This window comes from Talpa europaea (genome assembly GCF_964194135.1).
Source record: "Talpa europaea genome assembly, chromosome: 8".
In the NCBI taxonomy this organism is placed as follows: Eukaryota; Metazoa; Chordata; class Mammalia; order Eulipotyphla; family Talpidae; genus Talpa; species Talpa europaea.
In genome coordinates this window covers 100217127-100238114 of record NC_140075.1, presented here as the reverse complement: position 1 = coordinate 100238114, position 20988 = coordinate 100217127, and the positions used below count along the sequence as shown (strand labels likewise).

General features: G+C 45.3%; 1 protein-coding gene across 4 annotated transcripts in view; it reads right to left on the bottom strand.

The window, feature by feature from the left end:
• The window catches only part of TTC7B (tetratricopeptide repeat domain 7B), a gene marked incomplete at both ends in the record, with an annotated part of 220263 nt that overhangs the window by 105021 nt on the left and 94254 nt on the right, over positions 1-20988 (bottom strand). For all 4 annotated transcript variants that reach the window (XM_084240964.1, XM_084240962.1, XM_084240963.1 and 1 more), the window contains 2 exons: positions 10861-10998; positions 15159-15222. In XM_084240964.1, the coding sequence (XP_084097090.1) occupies positions 10861-10998; positions 15159-15222 (202 nt within the window). The remainder of the gene's footprint in view (positions 1-10860; positions 10999-15158; positions 15223-20988) is intronic.

The window sequence follows — 20988 nt, the reverse complement described above, 5'->3', positions numbered from 1 at the left end:
CTGAAACAGTCTGTTCTGAATCAAAAAAGCTAGATGCTATAAATAAGTGTGCATCCTTGCTTCCTTTTGTGCCAAAGGCTAACACTCATTCCACTGGGTGCAAAGCACGACCAGGAGCCTGGCCGGGACATGCTCCATTCCAGGTGCTCAAGGAAACACCAGCTTCTGAGCAGACTCAGAGTATCTTGGGGCAAGAAGGAAGTCCTCAAAGGCGAGGGAGAGAATGGACACCTGTCCTTCTGGCTGCCGATCACCTCAAAACTTTCTGTTTCAGGGTTGGGGTATTGGGGAACATCCCTGCTTCCCAGTAATAAAACCTAAGGGTGAAAGGAGGAGGGAAGCCATAGATGTCACATGACCCAAGCTCAGCCAATCAGATGTGCCTGCCAGCAGCTTTGCATCTGGGGCTTGTGGGGTGGGGAGGGCATGGCAAGGCATGGATGCTATTTCCCATGGCCCCAGTAACAGTGGGGCTGGTGGAAGTCCTGTGGAGTGAAATGTGGCCTCTCAAACTGGGGAGGGGATTGCCTTAATTCCTGCTCACCCCTATTCTTTAGCCTCCGTGGACCCTGTAAACTAAGGAGTCTGCCTCAGCATCTTCCATTTCTCCCAGAGCCAGGGCCCGAGGGACCCCTCAGATGGTTAAGGTCCCTCTTAGAACAACCTCTCCTTCCAGCTCCTAACAAGTGACTGCACTAACCCTGCCTGAGAACCTGTGCTTGATCAGATAAAACATAAGGAAAACCAGATGTAAAATGTATCAGAAACAACCATTTACTTTATAAAATGTTTCTTCATTTCAAAATTTCTCTGAAACAAAAGGCTTGAAAATCATACACAGCTTTTTGAAATTGTACTAGAATTCTGTTTATTTCTTCAGCAAGGGCTATGGTCTGAATGCTGTGCCATTCTGAAATTCATAGGTTGAAATCCTAACCCCCCATATGATGTTATGAGGAGGTGGTGGTTTGGGGGGTGATTGGGTCTTAAGGGTGGAGCCCTCATGAATGAGATTAGTGCAGTTCTATAAGAGGCTCCAGCGCCCTCTGCTTCTCCTATCATGTGAGCACATGGTGGGAGGCTGCCACCCAGCAGCTGTCCACTCCACACACCAAATCTGTCTGATCGAGGGATCTTGGATTCCAGGCCCCCAGAACTGTGAGAAATAAACCTCAGCTGTTTATAAACCGCCCAGTCCATGGTATTTTGTTAGAGCAACCCTAATGTAGAAAACATATATTTTCATGACATGGGACAGCCAGGAGCTCTTCTCATTGTTTTGCAAGAACTGCTTCCTTGGCTCATGTTAACAACCCTACAAAGAACAGCAGCCACCATGCCTGTCCTCCACTTACCGACAAGGCACCAGGAGCACAGACACATGAAATGAAACTTGAGGCCTCAGCAAGCGCGTGGGAGACCCAGGACTGAGTCCAGGCAGTCTGGTTCCAGAGTCTGAGCTCTAAACCACAACACACCAGAGCCCCCAGAGTCTTCATTACAGACAATGCACTCGCTGAACTTGCCAGGCCCACTCATATGGCATAAAGCAAGGTATAAATAAAAGGTCCCCCCAAATGTAACTTATTCCTTAACCTAGTTCCAAGATTCAGCAAAATTTTTCTCTGCCACTGGGGTCCCTGTTCCCATGGCCTCTTTGGGATCTCTGAAACGACTAAGGAGGGAGACCTTTCCAGATTGCAAAATTTTCAAGAAACTTCTCAGATCTCAATGTCCATCCGTGCCACAGCAGTGAGGGAGGCAACACCCTGGCCCATCTCCAAGGTGCTCAATTTGATGAAGATAGATCATTCACAGTCCCCTTGGGCTGGACCTCTTTCCCATAACACTAACCACCCACACCCCATAATAAGTCATAGGGGTGTCACAGAGTTAGGAAATGCATTCCAACAGTTACACATGGCAAAGCAGCCCTTCTCCCCAATTCAGAGGTGTCTGAGCTCTGTCTTTCTATGGGGTCTTGGACTCTGAGATGCAGCAATAGCACACTGGCTCGAAAAAGCCCTCAGACAACTCCAGTTGCTCCTGAGACCTGACACCCAGCAGAATGCTTGGCTGTACCCCATGCCTGCCCTCAGCTCTTGTAGACATTGAGCATAGACAGAAGTAGCTCAGGTCCATACGCCTCAATCACAAAAGGAGCCCTCTCCTGACAAATGCAGCTAAGAAAAAGAAGGAACTTGGGGCATCACCAGGGGCATTTGTATGCCTCAATTCAGTGTGATCACCTATGTTAAGCTCCTAATCCTATTTGTCTGCAACAGAGGAAAGACTTCCAGTTTTAATGGGGTGGGAAATGGCGAACAGAATATATGTCATATTAAAAAGGTATTTGTTTCAATAATAGTTCCAGTGAAATAGAGGCACTGATAAAATGGACAGTTTAGAAGATAAGAAGATGGAGGTTCTGTGCAGCTGGGGGGGGGGGGGCACATAAGCAGCTGCTTCCAGCCTCCAGGCCCAGCAAGACTGTGGCTAAGAAACGAGGAGCCAAGGCAGAGAGGAGAGCGGTCTCGAGGGGAAGACACAGCTCAGAGGAGAGACTTTCAAAGTTTAATCCTTACTCACCAGGCGTGGGGTCGGGAGGTCGTGGGGTTGATGCCAGGCTCAGTGAAGTAATACATGTAAAATGCTTACAAGAGTGTCTGACAGCATGAAGGTTATAAATAATTTAGCTGTTGCTGTTGCTTTACCAGACAACGAAGTAGCAGATCCTGTGGGTATAATTTGAAGGGGGGCAAGGCGAAGGGGAATGAGGAGCCTTGGAAACAGGGTGGCAGTGGAGGGCGAAGGGCGAGACGAGAGGTTGATTCTGGCCCATTTTCACTTCTGGTGTCCAGTGGAGGAGGGCAGCATGGGCCTGGGCAGAGGGTCATGGGGCCCATCAGATCTGCAGACCTGAGTCACACGAGACAGCAGGTGCCATCTGCAAACCACCTCCCTTCTGAGAAGAGACGGTCGGCAGTGGTGTGATCTCTGCCCGGAAAGACGGGCAGCTTGCTGTGATCATGCAGTGCCACTTCTCTGAATCCCAGATAACACTCATTCAGTACCAGGAACACTCGGGAGAACAGTAATTACACTGTAAATGGCATCCTAGTCATTTGAGGAGTGGTAGTCAAATGTCACTTGCAAAAATGCCGTTTCCTTCTGGGAGCAAGAGCTTATTCTTTCCAGTCTCTTACTCTGGCTTTTCATAATTCAGCCATCTTTGAGGGGCTTCCAGAGATGAGAAGCTCTTCTGGCATAAAAGAGGAATTTAGCAATTACCTTCCTTGCACGCAAAGCCCAATTACATGAACTGGGGGCAGGGCAGCGACAGCTGCGCAAGGCCACCAGCAAGAAAGAGCCAAAGTCTATTTTAGGAGTTCGAGAGTGAGATTCAGCATCCAAAACCCCAAGGGGAAGGGGAGTAGGAATAAAATAATCAGAGGCTCCTCAAATTTAGCTTGGAGCTTAAGCTGAAAACGTAGCACTATAAAAACAGAAAAAAATAACAGAGTGCGATGTCATCATTATTGACTTTTTTGTGGGCAGGCTGGCCATGTCCTATAGTTCTCATAACACAGGTCCTTCAATAGAGTGGGAAGATTTCCTTTTTGACATCGTCTATATTTAATGAGTCAGTTAATACACGTAATTCCTGGGAGTTGTGTGACATTTTTAAAAAATCTAACATGCTCTATGGATATTTTGTTTCTTCGCTTTTGGCAGTGACAACCTAAGTAGTTTTGACATTTTGGACCATTACCTTAGACCCACGAATGCCTCATCAGGGAGCATGTGGAGACCTTTGAGATCATCTATTCCCATCGTGATGCTATGGATATGACGCTGAGACTAGTGAGGACAGACAGGACCCGCGAAGGGGGCCAAGGGCAGGCCTGAAATTAGAATCCAGACCTCATGATGCTCAGTTCAGAGCCCTTATTTCTAAATTAACTGAAAATAAAAGTAGAAATCAAAGTGGAGTATGAGAGATGTACTCTACAGGAGCCTGGGTCTAGGAAAAGCTTCTAAAAGGCCAGCTCAGGGGACTCCCAGCTGTGAGACAACATGGCCGACATCCATCAGGGCTTCCTCAAGCTTTTTCCTCTTACATTGGAAATAAAATAGAGCAAACTCCACATCTATGCCCCCTCTCATTTCTCTTTTTGCTTTATAACTGTCATACTGCTCCAAGCAAAGGCTTCTAGGAGCTTTATTGCTTTGGCAAATGCTTAAATTAAGGGATATCACTGCCTCTGGCCACAGTGGGAGGAGTAGAGAGTGTGTTGTTTTTCAAAGGTCACAGACTTTATTATAGAATTTGGACACTGGGTGCCATCCTCCGCTATGTACTCTGCTCAACTTAGGAAGCAACTTGACCAAGTTTGCACAGCAAGTAAAGGGTCTGCAGGGTCCTGCTCAAATACTACCCCATGTACTGTTCAGCTAATATAGCTGTTTTTAGTTATTCTTGCAAAAAGAATTAACTAAACTTGGCATTCTGTGCCTCTGTCTCCTCCCTCCCTGGCTGCCTCTCACCGTTTGATTCCTGCTTCCATTCTGTCCCCTGCTTGGAGCACAAGGCTTGAGCCCTGGCCCCTGGCTGCTGCTCCACTGTGCCAAGGAAGGGTAGGAGCAGGGAACAGCGGGTGTGGCATGCACAGGACAGGTGCTGATGCATGTCGGAAGGAAGGGATAAAGAAGGGTGAGCATGGGGTCCATCCTCGCAGAGTCCCTTGGAGGGAGCGTCACCATGTTGTAAGGAGCAGGGGGATACAAAGGACCTGGGGCAGTGTCTCATGGGAAAGGACCGAAGGAGTCAGCCAAAGATGACGGAGCACTAGATCCAACCCAAGTCTACCCACTGCTTGTTTCAGAGCCCAAAAGCTAAGAAATATTTTGTGAAGGAAGATTTGCCCTGAATTTGATGAGGGAAAACACTAACTTTAAACACAAACTAAGCAAAATGTCATCCCCTCTAAAACAATCCCATTCTTCTCATTAATGGACCTGTATTAGAAAAAGCTGGACTCACTTATATTTTGAATTTCATCAATAAAAGTTTTGTGGGGATTTTTTCTTCTCTTGCTATACCTACACAATAATCTTGATTTTTGATGCTAGGTTCACAAAACATAAACATAAACAAGATTGATTTTTCCAAAGAGATAGAGGAAAGTTACAAGGAAAAAAATATAGAACAACCATATAAGCCAGCAATTTCATACTTAGATATATGCCTAAGAGAACTAAAAATAGGAAACTGGATACATGTATGTCAATGTTCACTGCAACATTATTCACATGAGCCAAAAGGTGGAGACAATCCACATGTCCATCAATAGGTGAGTAGATAAAGTGGCATAGAGACACCACAAAATATTACTCAGTCATGAAAAATGAAGTTCTAAGATATGCTCAGATGCACTATCATAACATGACTGAACCTTGAAAACATTAGGCTAAATGCACTATCCCAGAAAACAAAAACAAGAGGCAAATGCACAGAGACAGAAAGTAGGCTAGAAGTTACAAAGTTACAGGGGTTGGAGAGAATGGGAGTTACCACTTGAAGAGCAGAGAGCTTCTATTTGAGGTGAAGGAAGAGTTTGGAAATGTAATGGTTACATGAAATTGCTGATGTAATGAATGCCACTGAATTGTACACTTTAAAAAAGTTAAAATGACATCATTAATTTTTTTACTAAATTAAAAAAGTTTTTTCATTGAGGGCCTCAAGAAGGGAGCAATGATGCTTAATTCAGAAGACACTTCCATGGAGGAGGGAATGCAGGTGCCAAACAAGGGCCAGGCAAGTAGCTAAGCTTTAGGACAGGCCTGTTGTGCAAAGATGACATAGCTGGTGCCTGCTAGGCTGGCACACAGAGCTGGCCCAGAGTTGGGGCCTGTACCAGCAGTGGGTGCCACGCTGGGCCCACATTTTCCCCTGCTGTGGAGAGAGGACACAAACACTCCTTGGCCCCTCTCTGGGGAAAATGCACTCATTGCACATCCAGGGACAGCTTACCTCAAACACCAAAGAAAGGGGAACAGGATGAGAATGTGGGTTGACTCTGAAGCATTGGCTTCATCAGTCAGTTTTTATTGAAAACCTGCCATGGAGCCAGCCCTCGGTCTTGCATGCTCACTAATCCAAGGTCCTGTTGTCAGGCCATACACATGCCTTTGGGGGACCCCGACGCCTGGTTAGGTTTCCACAGAGGGGCTGCTCGAGATACCATACCCTAATGTAAACCCACGAATGGGAGGCCCGTGAACTCATAAGCCAAGTGAGTTAGATGCCCAAGAGTTTTTCACGTTGCTCCCCATCACAGGCATCTGGGCTTGGAGTCTGTAAAATGGCCTTGTAGAACAGTCACTAGCCAGACCATTCTACCCACAGAACTACAGTGCTGTTGAGATTCACCATAAACAGATATGAGTTAGCTGGTAAAAATAAAAATACGATTTCAGTCTTAAAGCTGCCATGTCTGTGGAGAGAGGACACACATTCTCTTCAAAAGCGACCCCATAACATTCTGTCAAAATGGAGCCATTAATAGTCAAATTCAAGAAACAAACCTCCTTAGCAGCTTGGGTTCATTCTAAAAAACAGAGGAAGCAGTGCTTGTTGCTTTGCTTTTAATAACTCGGGTTGTCATGCCAACTAGTGCTGCTGTTTAAATTGAAGGGGGAAAAAAGGAGCCTTCCTTCCTACACAAACCTTTCAGCGGGGCTCACAATGAGTCTGCAATGTTGGGGGTCTGAAAAGCTGGCCCCATGCTTTCTGGCTGCCAAACCCTCCCTCTAACTCCTTCATGAGAACAAGTCCTGGTTCCTGGGCCTTGGGCTGATGCCCTCCTGAAGACAAAGGGGTCCCTCTCCTCTTACACTTTTCATTCCTGCAAGGCCCTGAAGGTGAATTTGTGTACGCATTATTTGTAATCGTTGCTACAATTGGCCCAGTGCCCTCACCTGGCACCTAACACGCCTGCCACTACCAGCTTCTCTAACCTCTCACCTTTTCATGTCATGCTGTTTGATCGCCCTCAGTAGACTGGCATTTCCTCAAAGTCCAAAGACCTCTTCTGTTTACTTCTTTGCTTCCCCGGTGCCTGGCTCTGAGTGTTACATGGATTAAAGAACATGACCCTCACGATGACCTGACATGCACATTTAATAGATGGAAAAGCTGAGACACAGGTGGTTAATGACTTGCCAGCATCACACAGCTGGGAAGTGGCAGACCCAGAACTTGAAGAGGGCCGTTGTCTGGGACACACAGGTTGCTGACCTGGGTCTGGAGGTTGAGAATGCAGGGATAACTGGGGGGTTAGTCAGGGGGAGAGGAAGAACTGGGGATATCAACAATGAAATGTGTGTAATACCAGCTCACTCCCTGAAACTTACATGCATTTATATTCATAAAGAGAGGCATGAAAAGATGGTCTCTAACACTCAGTGGGTAGTCAACTATCTCAGGATAGCGGGATTCTAAATGACTTTTTTTTTCTTCCCATATCTGTATGTACTGATTCTCCAAGGAGTCTCAGGGCTGTTACATGTGGCAGAAAGATAAACAATGAAGTCCATTTCATTATGAGAGCAAGAAGGAAACAAAGCAAAATAAAAAGAGAGAGAAGAAAAAGGAAGGGGAAGAGGGACAAAGTGGTTCTGAACGGAGGGTGGCACACTCATTCCTGTGTTTTAGAAAGATCCTTTCGGGGAGCAATGCCATGATGAACGACAATTGCTCACACCTGTGGGGGCTAAAGAAGTGATATAAGTACCCCAAGAACACTATTCATCATAATCAAATGGCCATCAACTGATAAGTGGATAAACAGACTGTGGTATGTCCAAACAATGGAATATTATTTAGCCATAAAAAGAAATGAGGTGCCGGTACATGCTACAATATGGATAACTCTGAAAATATTATGCTAAGTGAAAGAAGCCAGACATAGAAGGTCACATATTGGGTGACTCCATTAATATGAAACAACCCCAAAAAGAGATCCATAGTCAGAAAGAAGATTAGTGGCTGACAGGGACTGGAAGGTGAGGGGGAGGAATGGGGGACAACTTCTTGATGGGGATGGAATTTCCTTTTAGGGTGAGGAAAATGTTCTGAAATTAGATAAGGTGATAGCTGCACAACAGGATGAAGACACTAAATGCCACTGAACTGTACTCTTTAAAATGGTGAAGCTGATGTCACATGAATTTTACCTCACTTAAGAAAAACTCTTTCGGGCCTCCCCAGTGGTGCAGCGGATTGAGCACCATGCTGTGAAGCTGTCAGCAGCCTCTGCAGCCATGGGTTCAATTCCTGGCTGACCAGGGAGAAACCCACATGACCCGGTAGAACTCTCCTGCTTCGCCCACTGCTCCCTTCAGCAATGTCTTCGGTCTGTCTGCCTGTTCTGCTCCCCACTCTGTCTCTGGTGAATTCTCTCACCCTCCCGCACCTCTGACCTGTACCCCAGTTCTTGTATATATAATAAATAAATCTTAAAAAAAAAGAAAGAAAAACTCTTAAACCTAATTTTCTGAGAAAATGGAAATGAGAAGAAAAAATACCAGCAAGTAAGGGATGTTGGACGCCCTAAGTAAGATGAGGCCTGAGACCAAGGAGAGGACCCAGGGCCCTGAGCCAAGAGAACCCCAGCCCCCAGCCTCTATCTTCATGACCAGCCACACCAAGCCAGACCAGGCTGCCTCTGGAACCTGGGTGCTTCCTCACTCTTCCTATGACACCTCCAGTTTTAGCCTGAAGATCTCAGACAACGTGGCCGTTGCTGGGGAAGTTCCAACTGCAGAGCTGAGCAGAAAAAAGCAAGAAAGGCTGAAGCCAATGTTACGTGCTCTAATCCTGGTATAGACCCCGCATGGAGCCCACCTCAGTCACACCAACTGCTGCTGCTTGGCGGCCTCCTTCTAGATGGAAGCAGGTCACGGGCAGAGGGTCCACCTTGTTCATGGCCATATCCACACCCCGGGGGTTTTCTCTGTGTGTGACTGTGTGTGTATGTGCATGCGTTGAGGAAATGAATGCCTTCTATTTTATGTTTTTTCAGTCGATTAATATTTTTAATAGGTAAAGCAGATATGGCACAAAAACCAAAAGACTGTGAGGGACACAGAGTGATCAAGTTCTCTTTTACCCACCCTTCTACTCTGGCACCTTCGATGCAGCCTCTGGCACTATCTCCAGCATTTTAAATGGTTGGGAATTCTGAACTTCGAAGGTTCTGGCAACCAACCCGCTGCCCAGTGACTTGGGCATCAAGTCATGACCACAAGATGGAAGCCACATGTGATAACAAGAGGAAAGTCATCTGGATGAAAACAAGGTCCCAGTATTCTGTGCCTGGAGGAGGCACATGCCGGGGAGCTGCCAGTGTGCAGAGGAATGCTGCTAAGGTGACAGCCATCCCCCTCGAGTCATTCATGGCACGACCAGAAGCCCGTGGGCAAGGGCCATCCAGCCTGCCAACCAAGCTGGCCACCCCCAGCGCCTCCTCACACCTGTTTCGGGCGTAGGCGAATTTCAAGCTGGGAAAGGCTGCAAGGCTGCACGGCAGGTGGGAAGTAGACGTGCAAACCCCACTCCACCTGGGATGCACAAAGATGTTTAGTGGTTGGTCTAGAGGAGAAAGTTCACCTTCAAGCTGGGTGGCACTGTCCCCATGTAGGTGGGTGCAACAGACAGGAACTGAGTTGGCTACAGGGAAAGGGTCCCAGGAAATCAAAGTACCCACAGTGGTGAAGAATTGGGTCAATCCAGGCCTGGGCCAAATCCTGGGAGCTGTATGGGTGTGACAGGAACATCTAGACACACACTTTAATCTGGCTGGACCATGAGGGGCTCTTCTGGAAGACTAAGTAACTATTGCCCTGTAGTCACCAAACCAAAGGCTAAAAACAGATCCAAGCCACGCAGGCTCATCTGTTCCCCCAGGTTCCTGCCCAATGTGGCTGCGCACTGGCAGGCCAGGGGGAGAGTTGGCTTATCTGACTTCAGCCAAGCTGTTACTGTATTTCATTCCCTGTCCTCGTGCCCAGAGGCTGTTGCAATGTGTATAAATTTAGAAGAGAAAGATAAATAACATGGAAAAGTTCATTTTAACAAAATGAGCCCTTCTTTCTCTCTCTTTTCTCCTTTCCTTTCTCTCTTTCTCTTTCTCTTTCTTTTTCCTTCACTAACTAAAGAAAAGTGATTTTGTTGCTTATTCAGCAGTACCATGGTAGGGTTTGGTGTTCTGGGCAGCAAACCAATAATGTGTATCCCCAGCCCCAGATTAGCCAGCTTCTTCTGAAGCTTAGAACAGTCAAGTTTCCACCCTGAATGTTTCTTAGAAGCCAGGGAGAGATGGTGGCGCCTAACACCCATCTTCCAGCCCTCCCGGGGTCTCTGAATGAGCACAGGACTCCAGCTATGTCTCTACCCCACACGCTGACCGCAGTTGCACTCACCAGTGCTCAAGACTTGACACCTCATATGGAATAAACCTGTTTTACAAGGAAATGAATACCCCAGATAGGAGGGTTGTGGTTACAGTGGAAATCACACCGACAGAGCAACTGCTTGAGAGACGCCTGCTTCCCCACATGAACGCACAACCAGTGGGTTCAGGGGCCTCTCCTGGGAAGGGACCAACACTGAATTCCACCTCCCAGTCATCTTGCCCAATTCCCATTTAACAGGATGAAACCAAAGCTAAGGGGTGGGCCCAGGGTCACGCGGCTGCCAGAGCCTCAGAGGAGGGGCCGGGCTCAGCCCCACGCACTGCCCTGAGCCCCTAGCACCATGGGCCGCCATAAGTCAGCCAGACCCTAGAGCTGTACCTCAGACAGCATCTCGTACTGGCCTCTTCTCCCCAGAGCGATGGTTAGCAAGTCATAGACGACCGACGCACTCTGCAAGCTGATGAGGCGGTCGCTCTTGTGCTCCGGTATCCTGCTCAGCACGGCGTCCCGGTTGGCCTGAAAGCAACATGAGAGAGAAGTGGCCGGTGGGCCAGTCCCTTTGAGGCCTCTGGCCCCCAACAGCCCACCAAGGGTCTGGAGAACAAGCGCAGGTATAAAGGGCTTGTCCCCGGAGCACCACAGTCCATGGTATAGAGTGGCATCCAGACACGGCACTGGTCCTGGGCTTAGGCTCACAGACAGCCTCAGGGAGACACCGCTGTGCCCTAGGGCGGCAGGGCCCTCCATCAAGCCAGGTTCTGCAGGCCTCACTGTAGATCCTGCTTCTGCTTTATGTTAAAGAGCCGGAGACAATTCCCAGCCCCACACAGCCTGTCCCGGATGGTGCCGCCAAGTTCCCTCAGACCTACAGAGACAGAACATACTCTCTCTCTCTCACAAAGCGGCATTCAAGTCCCACTGTGACATCTTCCTGGGAACAGACCACAAAGACTAATCTGATCTTCTTTAGGGAAGCACAAAACAGATGTATAAGAGAAAGCAAGAAGAAAACAGATTTTTGTTTTAAAAGCTATTACTACCGAGGACTTAAGGGAGCACCTTGCCAATTTCACATCTCCGCTGCCTAGCACAGAAATAGGGCAGGGACGTTTAAGCTCAGTAATCCCATCTACCTAGAAATCAAATGTTCTTTACAACAACTTGTTTTCATTACTTTTGAAATTTAATTTTCCTACAGATTTCTCCAGACATCTCACATGTATTAGACTCCAACTGGTGTTCATTTTCCTTTTCTCCCTCATCAGAAGTTCAGAATCAATCAAGGAGGATTCTACCTGTCTTTTCCCCTGCTAACAGAAGTCCTGGATATCTCCATCTCTGGGAACACAGAAAGGGGCCCTGGTCCTTCCTGTCTGCGGTTGTGTAAGTGGGCCACTGAGGTCACTTCCAGGCAGAGGAGGCTCACCTTCTGCCTGCTATTCCCAAAAGCCACACACACCTTCTCTCAAAGAGACAAACTCTTCTTTCTAATGTGTGAGTCCAAGGCACGTGCTTGGAGCCACCCCTCAGTACTTACTCACTTTAAAATTCCTGCTCTTAAATGTCAAAGACAAATACGAATATGTAAGACAGGCCACTTCCTACAAAGTGAGTCATTGCTTATGGAAATAAGCCTGCTTTTCAAGATCTCATTCTAAGTTTTTCTTGTTAGGAGGGCCTTTGAGCCAAGAGAAGAGCCTCCCAGGAAAACAGGGTCTGCTGTAAGTGGTCTCGTTTTATTGATATGCTACAAATGTTCCACCCAGAGACCAGTGCCTGAAAAAGAACAAAACAAAACTGATGTTGCTGGGGGGGGGGAAGGATCAACGTGAGGTTTTCAAGTTACACCAAAGGCTTGCTTTCTTTTGGAGACATTTTATCACTGTTTTTTGAATGAAAAGGTATCATACAGAAACTCAAATAGATAAGTAGCCCAGAACACTGTCTCAGTGCAAATATAGCCTTCATGACCCCTTTCTCCTGGGGAAAATTGATTTGACTTGAGGCTAATAAAGCAGTGTAAATTTCAAATAATTTCTTGAGGTGGAGAGACTATGAACAAATTATGTTTCAAAGCTAGAGTCAGAACCTACAAAGAATACGATTTTTCTCAACACCAAAAAAACAGCAACTCTCATTTTGGTTCTGAAATTGATCACATTCATTTTCTTTCTAAAAACTGAAAAATCAAGGAGCCAAGGGACATTAAAAAAAAAAAAAGGCTCCCAAAGGCAACTTAATTTAGATTCCTCCCTACATAGTTACAGACTGATTAACAAGGAGAACACAGTCATTTTGGTTGGAAACCTCATCCGTCACAGTTACTGATGATGTCACTGGATTTCACCATCCTCTGAAGACAGCTTCTGGAAATTAAACACCTCAGAGTCAAAGGGGTCTAACTTGGGTTCTGTTAGATCAATCATTTCAATGACAGGGCAGGAGAGGTGGAGATAAACTCAAGGCCCCCTCACTTAGGATGAGCATTTTAGAAAGATGCCATGTTTTCCAAATTCCTCCCAAGTGGGAGCCCATCATCTGACAAAGGAACACAGTATTTTCAACCAGAATTATTCAGGGAAATCTACAATGTGTGGTCACTTTTACACTGTAATCAACCAAGTCTGCCCACCAGAAACAAACTATTCCCGCACCGGTGTGAAGAGTCCAGTCCAGCTGAGGATGTGAGGCCATCGCCCAGGAGGCCAGCGTGAACTGGTCCCCAGCACAGTGCTGTGATGGGGCAGGTGGGGCTGCCTTCTCTGGAGCATCTTGTTAATCTACCAAGTGCCAGCCTGCTCGCATATGCGCCTTCCCACCCGTGCCAAGGCAGGGCAGAGAATGTAAATGACACCGTCCTAAGTTACCAGCTGACAGGCAGGGAAAGATGAGCCAAGGGGGCAACCTGTTTCCTTCAGAGGAAGTGAGGCCAATGACGTCAAAGTGCTTCCAAATAAAAAGGCGCGGTAACTCAAGCAGTCTTGCTCCTGTAAACACCTCAGGGCCATTTCACAGAACAAGAAAACCCCGAAAATTTAAATTAAGGCAAGAAAGTTACTGTCCCTGATGAGTCCCGGCAGCAGGAGTGTCTGTGCTGGCCATTTCTAAACTTGAGAGCTCTTCAAGCCTCCAAACAAACTGTGTGCTTGGGGAAGAAGGGAAACACCCAATCTCACTTAGTTACCCCCCCCCCAACCCAATTTTTTCTTCCTTTCCCTTCCAGCTGGCTGGACTGCAGTTCTGGGAGGGGCGGGCAGTGGAGCCTGTTGGAGCCAGCAAAGGACACCACAGGGCACATCTGCCTCGCCTGCTCTGGGCTTCAGATTCCTCATCTGTAAAACGAAATGACTGGACATGAGGACCTCTGGGTCTGTCAAGTCCCTGGGACTTCCCATTCTGTTCAGGTGCTCAGCACACACCCTTTTCTTGCCGAGGTATTAGCTACCACAATACATTTCTCCTGAATGCTGCGAGCTGGGGTCATCATTGCTATGCCTAGCAATATGCAGAGTAGAAACCTAGTAACCCAAGTGCGATGAAATTCTAGACCCGAAACTTGATACCTGGCCAAACACTAAGAAAACATAGCCTGGCAGCAGGAGCAAGCCCTGGGGCTGGAGCGTTACCCTGCGGGGGAAGGGCCTGAGCAGGAGGCCAGCCAGCAGCTCCAGCTCCTGTTCCCCAAGCAGAAGTTCCCACAGACAAATGAGTTATCCCCAAATTCTCTTTCCCATCGAGGCAGCTCTGAAGGCTCAGAAAGGTTACCCAATGGGGCTTCTTTCCCCTTCTAAGGTTTCTTGGGAGACATTCTTGCTGTAGTTCACCTACATATACATTTGTATTATAAGCAACGCTTGGTGGATGAATGAATGAACTCAGATATCTGCTAACTATTAAGGGAATGGAAGCTCCTGTGTTCCAGGATGTCCAAGGGACATTTCTAGTCAGTTCAAGAATTAAGAAGCACCCCTCTTTTTAAACACCTATTGTTTTTTCCCCACCCAGGGATCCTCTGCAGAAAGTATTCTTTTTTTTTAAATGTCTAATTTTTTTTGCGTGGAAGAACTAGGGTGTTGGCCAGAGGTGCAGGGGTGAGAGGATTCACCAGAGACACAGTGGGGAGCAGAACAGGTGGATCAGCTGAAATACACTGCTGAGGGGAGCAGCAGGAGAGACAGGAGAGGTCTGCTGCGCCATATGTGGGTCAGCTCCCTGGCCGGGAATCAAACTCAGGCTGTAGCGGTGATAGCGTGCTGAGACTTAACCCCTAGGCCACCAGGGAGACCCCAGAAAGTATTCTTTTCCCAAGAAAAAAGTCACTATGCTGATTGAGTGATCAAAAAAGGGATTAGAGGAGAGGCCTCCCCTGGTGGCGCAGGTGGTTGAGCACTGCGCTGTGAAGCTGTCCACAGCCTCTACAGTGCCGGTTCGATCCCGGCCAGCTGGCGAGGGTCCCACATGGCGCAACACCTCTCCTGTCTCGCCCGCTACTCCCCTCAGCAGTGTATTTCGTCAGTCTGCCTGTTTTGTTCCCCACTCTGTCTCTGGTGAATTCTCTCACCCTCCCGTGCATCTGTCCTGTACCCCGGTTATTGTATAAGTAAATAAATAAATCTTTTTAAAAAAAGGGATTAGAGGACAGGGGAAAGGAAAATGTAAACACACATTCTACTTACCATTGATTCACTAATCAGCAGTAACAACAGGGCTTCTTCAGTATTTTCTTGAGGACAAAATATGCTGTATAAAGAAAATCAACTTTGATATATGGCAACTAAGAGATCACACAAACTGCATAAATAATGAGCAGATCTGAATGCTAAAGCATCTAGATTTTACCTGGAACCCAAGAAAAATACCATATAACCTGGACATGAGTTAATTTCCTTATAATTGTCATAACCTGTGAGATGTATACATTTTAACTATGCATTTTTAATAGCAGGGTAAAAACAAAATGACAAAAACCAGGTTAAATGCCCAAATAACATATGTGACAATTATAGAGGCAGAAATTTAGATCACTACACACTGACATGATCTAAATAATACAAGCAAATAATACCCAAGAAAGAGAGGTGAACTGCAGGCATTCCACTGCCCCATGCCCTACCGCTGAGACTGGCTAGATGGCATATCTCATATTGTCATTTAGATGAAATAAGAGACCAGAAGCAATTTTTGAGTTTGAATAATTTCTCAAATACTCTAAGCATTAGTGTTATCTTACTTAAACACACGTTTACTATGGGGTAGCATATAAGAGTTCTCTTACTGCTGTTTTTGGAATTTGGCTGAACTCTAATAAAATTATGGATTAAGAAAAAGTTTTAAGCTCAATGTTGCTCAGGATTAGAGAACAATACAACCCAAACATAACTCCAACTTCCAGTCTCTATATCCTATTTTTGTTTTTTGAGCATTTTTATAGAGTCATGGCATCCCCTCCCCCCCCAATCTAAAACTCCAGAATCCTTTGAATGGACTTGTGAGTGGTATCCTCAACTGGGCCAGCTCAATTATTTTCATGGAATAGAAGAGGAGTGCAATAAAAATGAACTTGATTAAAAAGCTCCTAGATGTTTTGGAAATGACTAAAAACTAAATTTTTATCTTCCCAATGGTAACTAAAGACTAAATTTATATCTTCCCACTGGGCCATGAAGAACAGACAGACAAGGAGCAGTACAGAGCCTTGCACTCTTTGATGGCTCTGGCATCCCCTTGGTACGGGGCTCTCCTGATGGGTGGCCCCAGGCGCTTGCAAGGGCTGGCCTGAGAATGAGGAGTAAGATTCTAGGATTTGCAGTTGATTTGCTTAAAGAGGGAGCTTGAAGACACTGGTTTTTAGAAGATGGAACACTTCTTGCCACTCAAATTCAGAGACAGAGTCTACAAGTTTTGAATTAAGGATGCCCTTCCCTTCCCGTGTGTATATGTGTGTGTATGCACATGTGCGCACATGTGTTTATCTAGTAATCATTTCCTGATATCCTGGCTTGTGCTTTCAAGTAATTGAGACCTTACAAGTAAAGTAGTAACATTACAATTGAGGCCTTACAAGTTAAAACAGTAACAAAGCAGCAGCCATTTTCTCTGGGCCAGCCAGTTCTGCATTGTCCAGACTAATTGAAAAGAGAGAGAGAGAGTCCATGCTAATTGTGACCTAACTCCAGCCAATTCTGTCCATAGATAATCCCCAAATTCCATTTGAGACATCCAGCCTGCTTAAATGCTGGGTTGTGTTATTTTTACTAGAGCTGCTAACAAGTAGCACATTAACTGACTCTAATCCCACTTCCTCTACCCTTCCTTTCAAGGCAGGCAAGATAGGGATTCAGGAGCTCTGCAAAGTTCTCAGGGCTGGCAGGGAGAGGCAAGGCAGAAGAGGGAGAAGGAGTAGTTCAGACACACACCCGAAAACATCACACTGGAATGGCCCCCTCAATCATTATGAATTCCCTAGGCCATCCCTTCCCTCTACCCTCTTCAGGGACGTGTGAACCTCAGGATGGATGGTGAAATTTGGGGCCCTTCTTTTTTTTGATATACTCCTCTTAGGGCTCTGGGGAGGTATTTGTCAGGTATCTACAAAATGGAGTGAAACACTGGGCCCTAAGCCCAGAGGAAGCTGATTGACAAGAAGAAACAAGATCAATGGGCAGTGAGGACATGTGTGAGGTGGACTGGAAGGCTGGTGGGAAAGGTGGCAGTGGTGATGCTGCTGGGCTATGAATGGGGAGGCGTGTTCTAATCCTAGTCATGTTACTAACTCACTGACTGACCTTTAGGCAAATTGCTCATTTTCTTACTTTGGATGAATTTACCAACTCATTATCTGACTCTATAGAAGAATAAGCAAAAAGGGCAAGAATCCTCATTTATAAATAGCAATCACAATCTTACCAAGTCTCCCAGATAATAGCCCTTTCTTAAAAATGTCCCTGGATACGAAACAGGCTTTACTATATGCAGTAGAAACAATGATGCAAGAGAAATTAATCCAAGTCGACCCAGCTGCATTTTACTTCTGTCATCATTAGCTATTACACAAAAAATGACAAGTTGGACATGTAAAGATCAACAGCACCATCCGACTCAATGCAGACTCTGTTTAGGTGCAAGGAGAGCCTTGAGCACTTATAGTGCATAAGGAAGGTGATTTTAAAGTAATGGCATGTCAACTCCAAGGTCCACGATGTCCTTATAATTATCCTATGCCTGGCTATGATACTAGGGAATTCCTGCAAAAAATACAGCCTTTGAGCCACATCCCACCAGATAACAGCTCAAGAATCAAAGCCAACAATGGCTAAAGTGAGAAAAGACTCACATTACTACAATGAGAAATGAAAGAGAGGCTAATAAAAAAAAATATAAAGGAATACTATGAACAACTGCATGCCAGCAACTTAAATATCCTCAGTGAAATAGCCAGATTTTCAGAAGGACACAAACTACCAAAAAAGAACTCAAGAAGAAATAGAAAATATGAATAGATCTATGACAAGAGATTAAATTAGTAATAAAAACCTTTTCTGCTAAGAAAAGCCCAGAACCAAATGGCTTCACAGGTGTTTCTACCAAATTTTAAGGAAGAATTAATACCAATGTTCCTACAACTCTTTCAAAAAATAGAAGAGAAAGGAATAACACAAACACTTTTTATGAGGCTAGCATAATTGACAGCAAAACTAGATAAAGATATCATAAGAAACTAGAGACCAGTTTTTTCCAAATATTGATGCAAAAATCTTTAATAAAATACTATCAAATCAAACTCAGAATAAATAAAAAGGATCGCACAGTATGACTCAGTGGTATTTACCCAGGAATGCAAGGTTAGCTTAACATCTGAAAATCAATTAACATAATACATCGAGCATCAATGGGATAAAGGAAAAAATGCACATGATCACTTCAATTGAGGCAGAAAAAGCAACTGACAAAGTTCAACACCCTTTCTTGCTTAAAAAAGTCAACAAACTCAGGCCTCCCTGGTGGCCCAAGGGGTTAAGAGGCAACCTATGAAGCTATCCACAGCCACTGCAGCACAAGTTTGACCTCCGCCCAGAATGCTGCCCACATGGCGCAGCAGATCTCGCCTGACTCGACTGTTGCTCCCCTCAGCAGTGTATTTCAGTAGATTTACCTGTTCTGTTCCCCACTCAGTCTCTGGTGAATCCTCTCACCCCCCACACCTCTGGCCTGTTCTTCTACACATAAATAAATAAATCTTTTAAAAAAACAAACTCAACAAACTGGTAGTAGAAGGGACCTTCCTCAACCCAGTAAAGGGCATTTATGAAAACCCACAGTGAGCATCACACTTAATGGTGAAAGACCAGCTGCTTTCCTGAAAAGAAGGAATATGACAAGGATGTACAACCTTGACATTTCTATTCAACGTTGTACTGATGGTTCTAGCAAGGGTAATCAGGACATGGAGGTTAGAAAGGAAGGAATAAAACTACCTCTATTGGCAGATGATATGACCTAGTATAGAGAAAATCTTAAGGAATCTGAAAAACTATTAGAACTAGGGGTCTCCCCTGGTGGTGCAGGCGTTTGACCACAGCACTGTGAAGCTGTCCACAGCCTCTGCAGCACTGGTTCAATCCCCGCCAGCTGGCAAGGGTCCCACATGGTGCGGCAGACCTCTCCTGTCATGCCTGCTGCTCCTCGCAGCAGTGTATTTCAGTTAGTCTGCCTGTTCTGTTCCCTGCTCTGTCTCTGGTGAATCCTCTCACACTCCCGCGCATCTGGCCTGTACTCCAGTTCTTGTATAAATAAATCTTTAAAAAAATTTTTTTAGAACTAATGAGTGAGTTTAGCAAGACTCAGCAAACATAAAAGATCAATATAGTAAATCAACTGTAATTCTCTGTATGCAATGAACAAACCAAAACCAAAATTTAGAAATCAATCTATTTATGAGGCCATCAAAATGGGTAACACCCATAAAAAAGACCCTAGGAATAAGTTTAACAAAAAGAATGTACACCTTATACCCTGACAACCAAAATTTGTTGTCAGAAAGTAAAGCATTTTGTTAAAAGGAATAAATGGAAAAACATTCCATGTTCATGAAAAAGACTTAATGTTATTAAACCTGTAAAACTCAATATGGTTTATAAATTCAATGCAATTCCCAATAAAATCACAGCTGTTTTTTCTTTCTTTTTTTAAATCAGAAATGGACAGTTGATTTTAAAATTCACATGAAAATGCAAAGGATCACGGGTGACCGCTAAGGGGTGCCAGATTTATTTTTGGGATAATATTCTAAATCTGAGCGTGATAATGGAAGGACAACAGTATGAATATATTAAGCCACTGAACTGGACACTTTAAAGAATGAATTATATATATATAGTATGTGAATGGCATCTCAATAAAACAATTTAAAAAAGAAACCCAATGACTGTGCTTATCTGTGTGAAACAGAAGTTGTGACTCAGTTACCAGGGCTCGTAGCAGCATGTTCCCTTTAACTACTTTTTTTACCTTTAACTATTAACTGTATTTTCCAGGTCCACATTTTGCCTCCATAATTCTCCTGTTCATATGGGGAAGGTGATATCAGGAGCATGACCATATCTGAATGGTTCCAGAAGCAAAGGGGTAGTGGCCAGTTCTGCAAGTTTTCTGCCTCCCAGGAGAAGATCACATTGGAATAGCTCCCCCACAGATACAGAGCTCCAGCCAATGGTCCCAACTGACTGGAGGAAAGAGTGAAAACTGAAATTCCTCAATATACCTGGCACACTTTGCTATTAAGAAGCATCTAACCAGGAAAAAAATCTAGGGTCTATTTTTAAGACCATAACTTTAAAAATGAATCCCATTCCTGCTTCTAAATAGTTTGTAATAAGGTGATCAGCATTTTTTAAGTGAGAGTTTAGAACTTGCTAGAACAGATGTTCTACGTATCTAGATAAGGACTAAAGAGTAAACACGGGCTGTGAATGGTTCAATGAGGCCTTGGACAAGGGGGATGACAACTCAATTCAAATAAACCTCGGGGGAAAATAGAGTATGTTCATTTGTCTGAGTCCATACAAAGAAATGCAAACTAAACAACAAGAGAAAGAGGGAGAGAAATGCCAGGTCATCTTAAAAGGATTAAAAGGCAGCTGCCTTGAAAAGGCCCCTTTGAAAAGGCCACAATCATTTTCAGAAGTGACACCTTAGGAAGTCACGCCCTCCTTCCACACACTTTCCCTGGGCCTCACAAGCAGCAGCCTGCCATCTCTCCATCATTTTTCCAATTTGATAACAAACAATGTCTTTTTTCCATGTTTATTCAAGTATATTCTCTCTTCCTTCATGCAGAGATTCTAAAAAGGCACCTGTCTTGGCTTGTCCTGGTAGGGACAGGCAAAGATGGGAAGTAAAGGCACTGATGGGAGGAATCGGGAAGGAATCAATGACTTTTTTCCAGTCTCCTGGCTCTTCTTGGGTCTCTCCCTCCCAGCAACTCCTCCCGACCAGGGGAGGGACTGT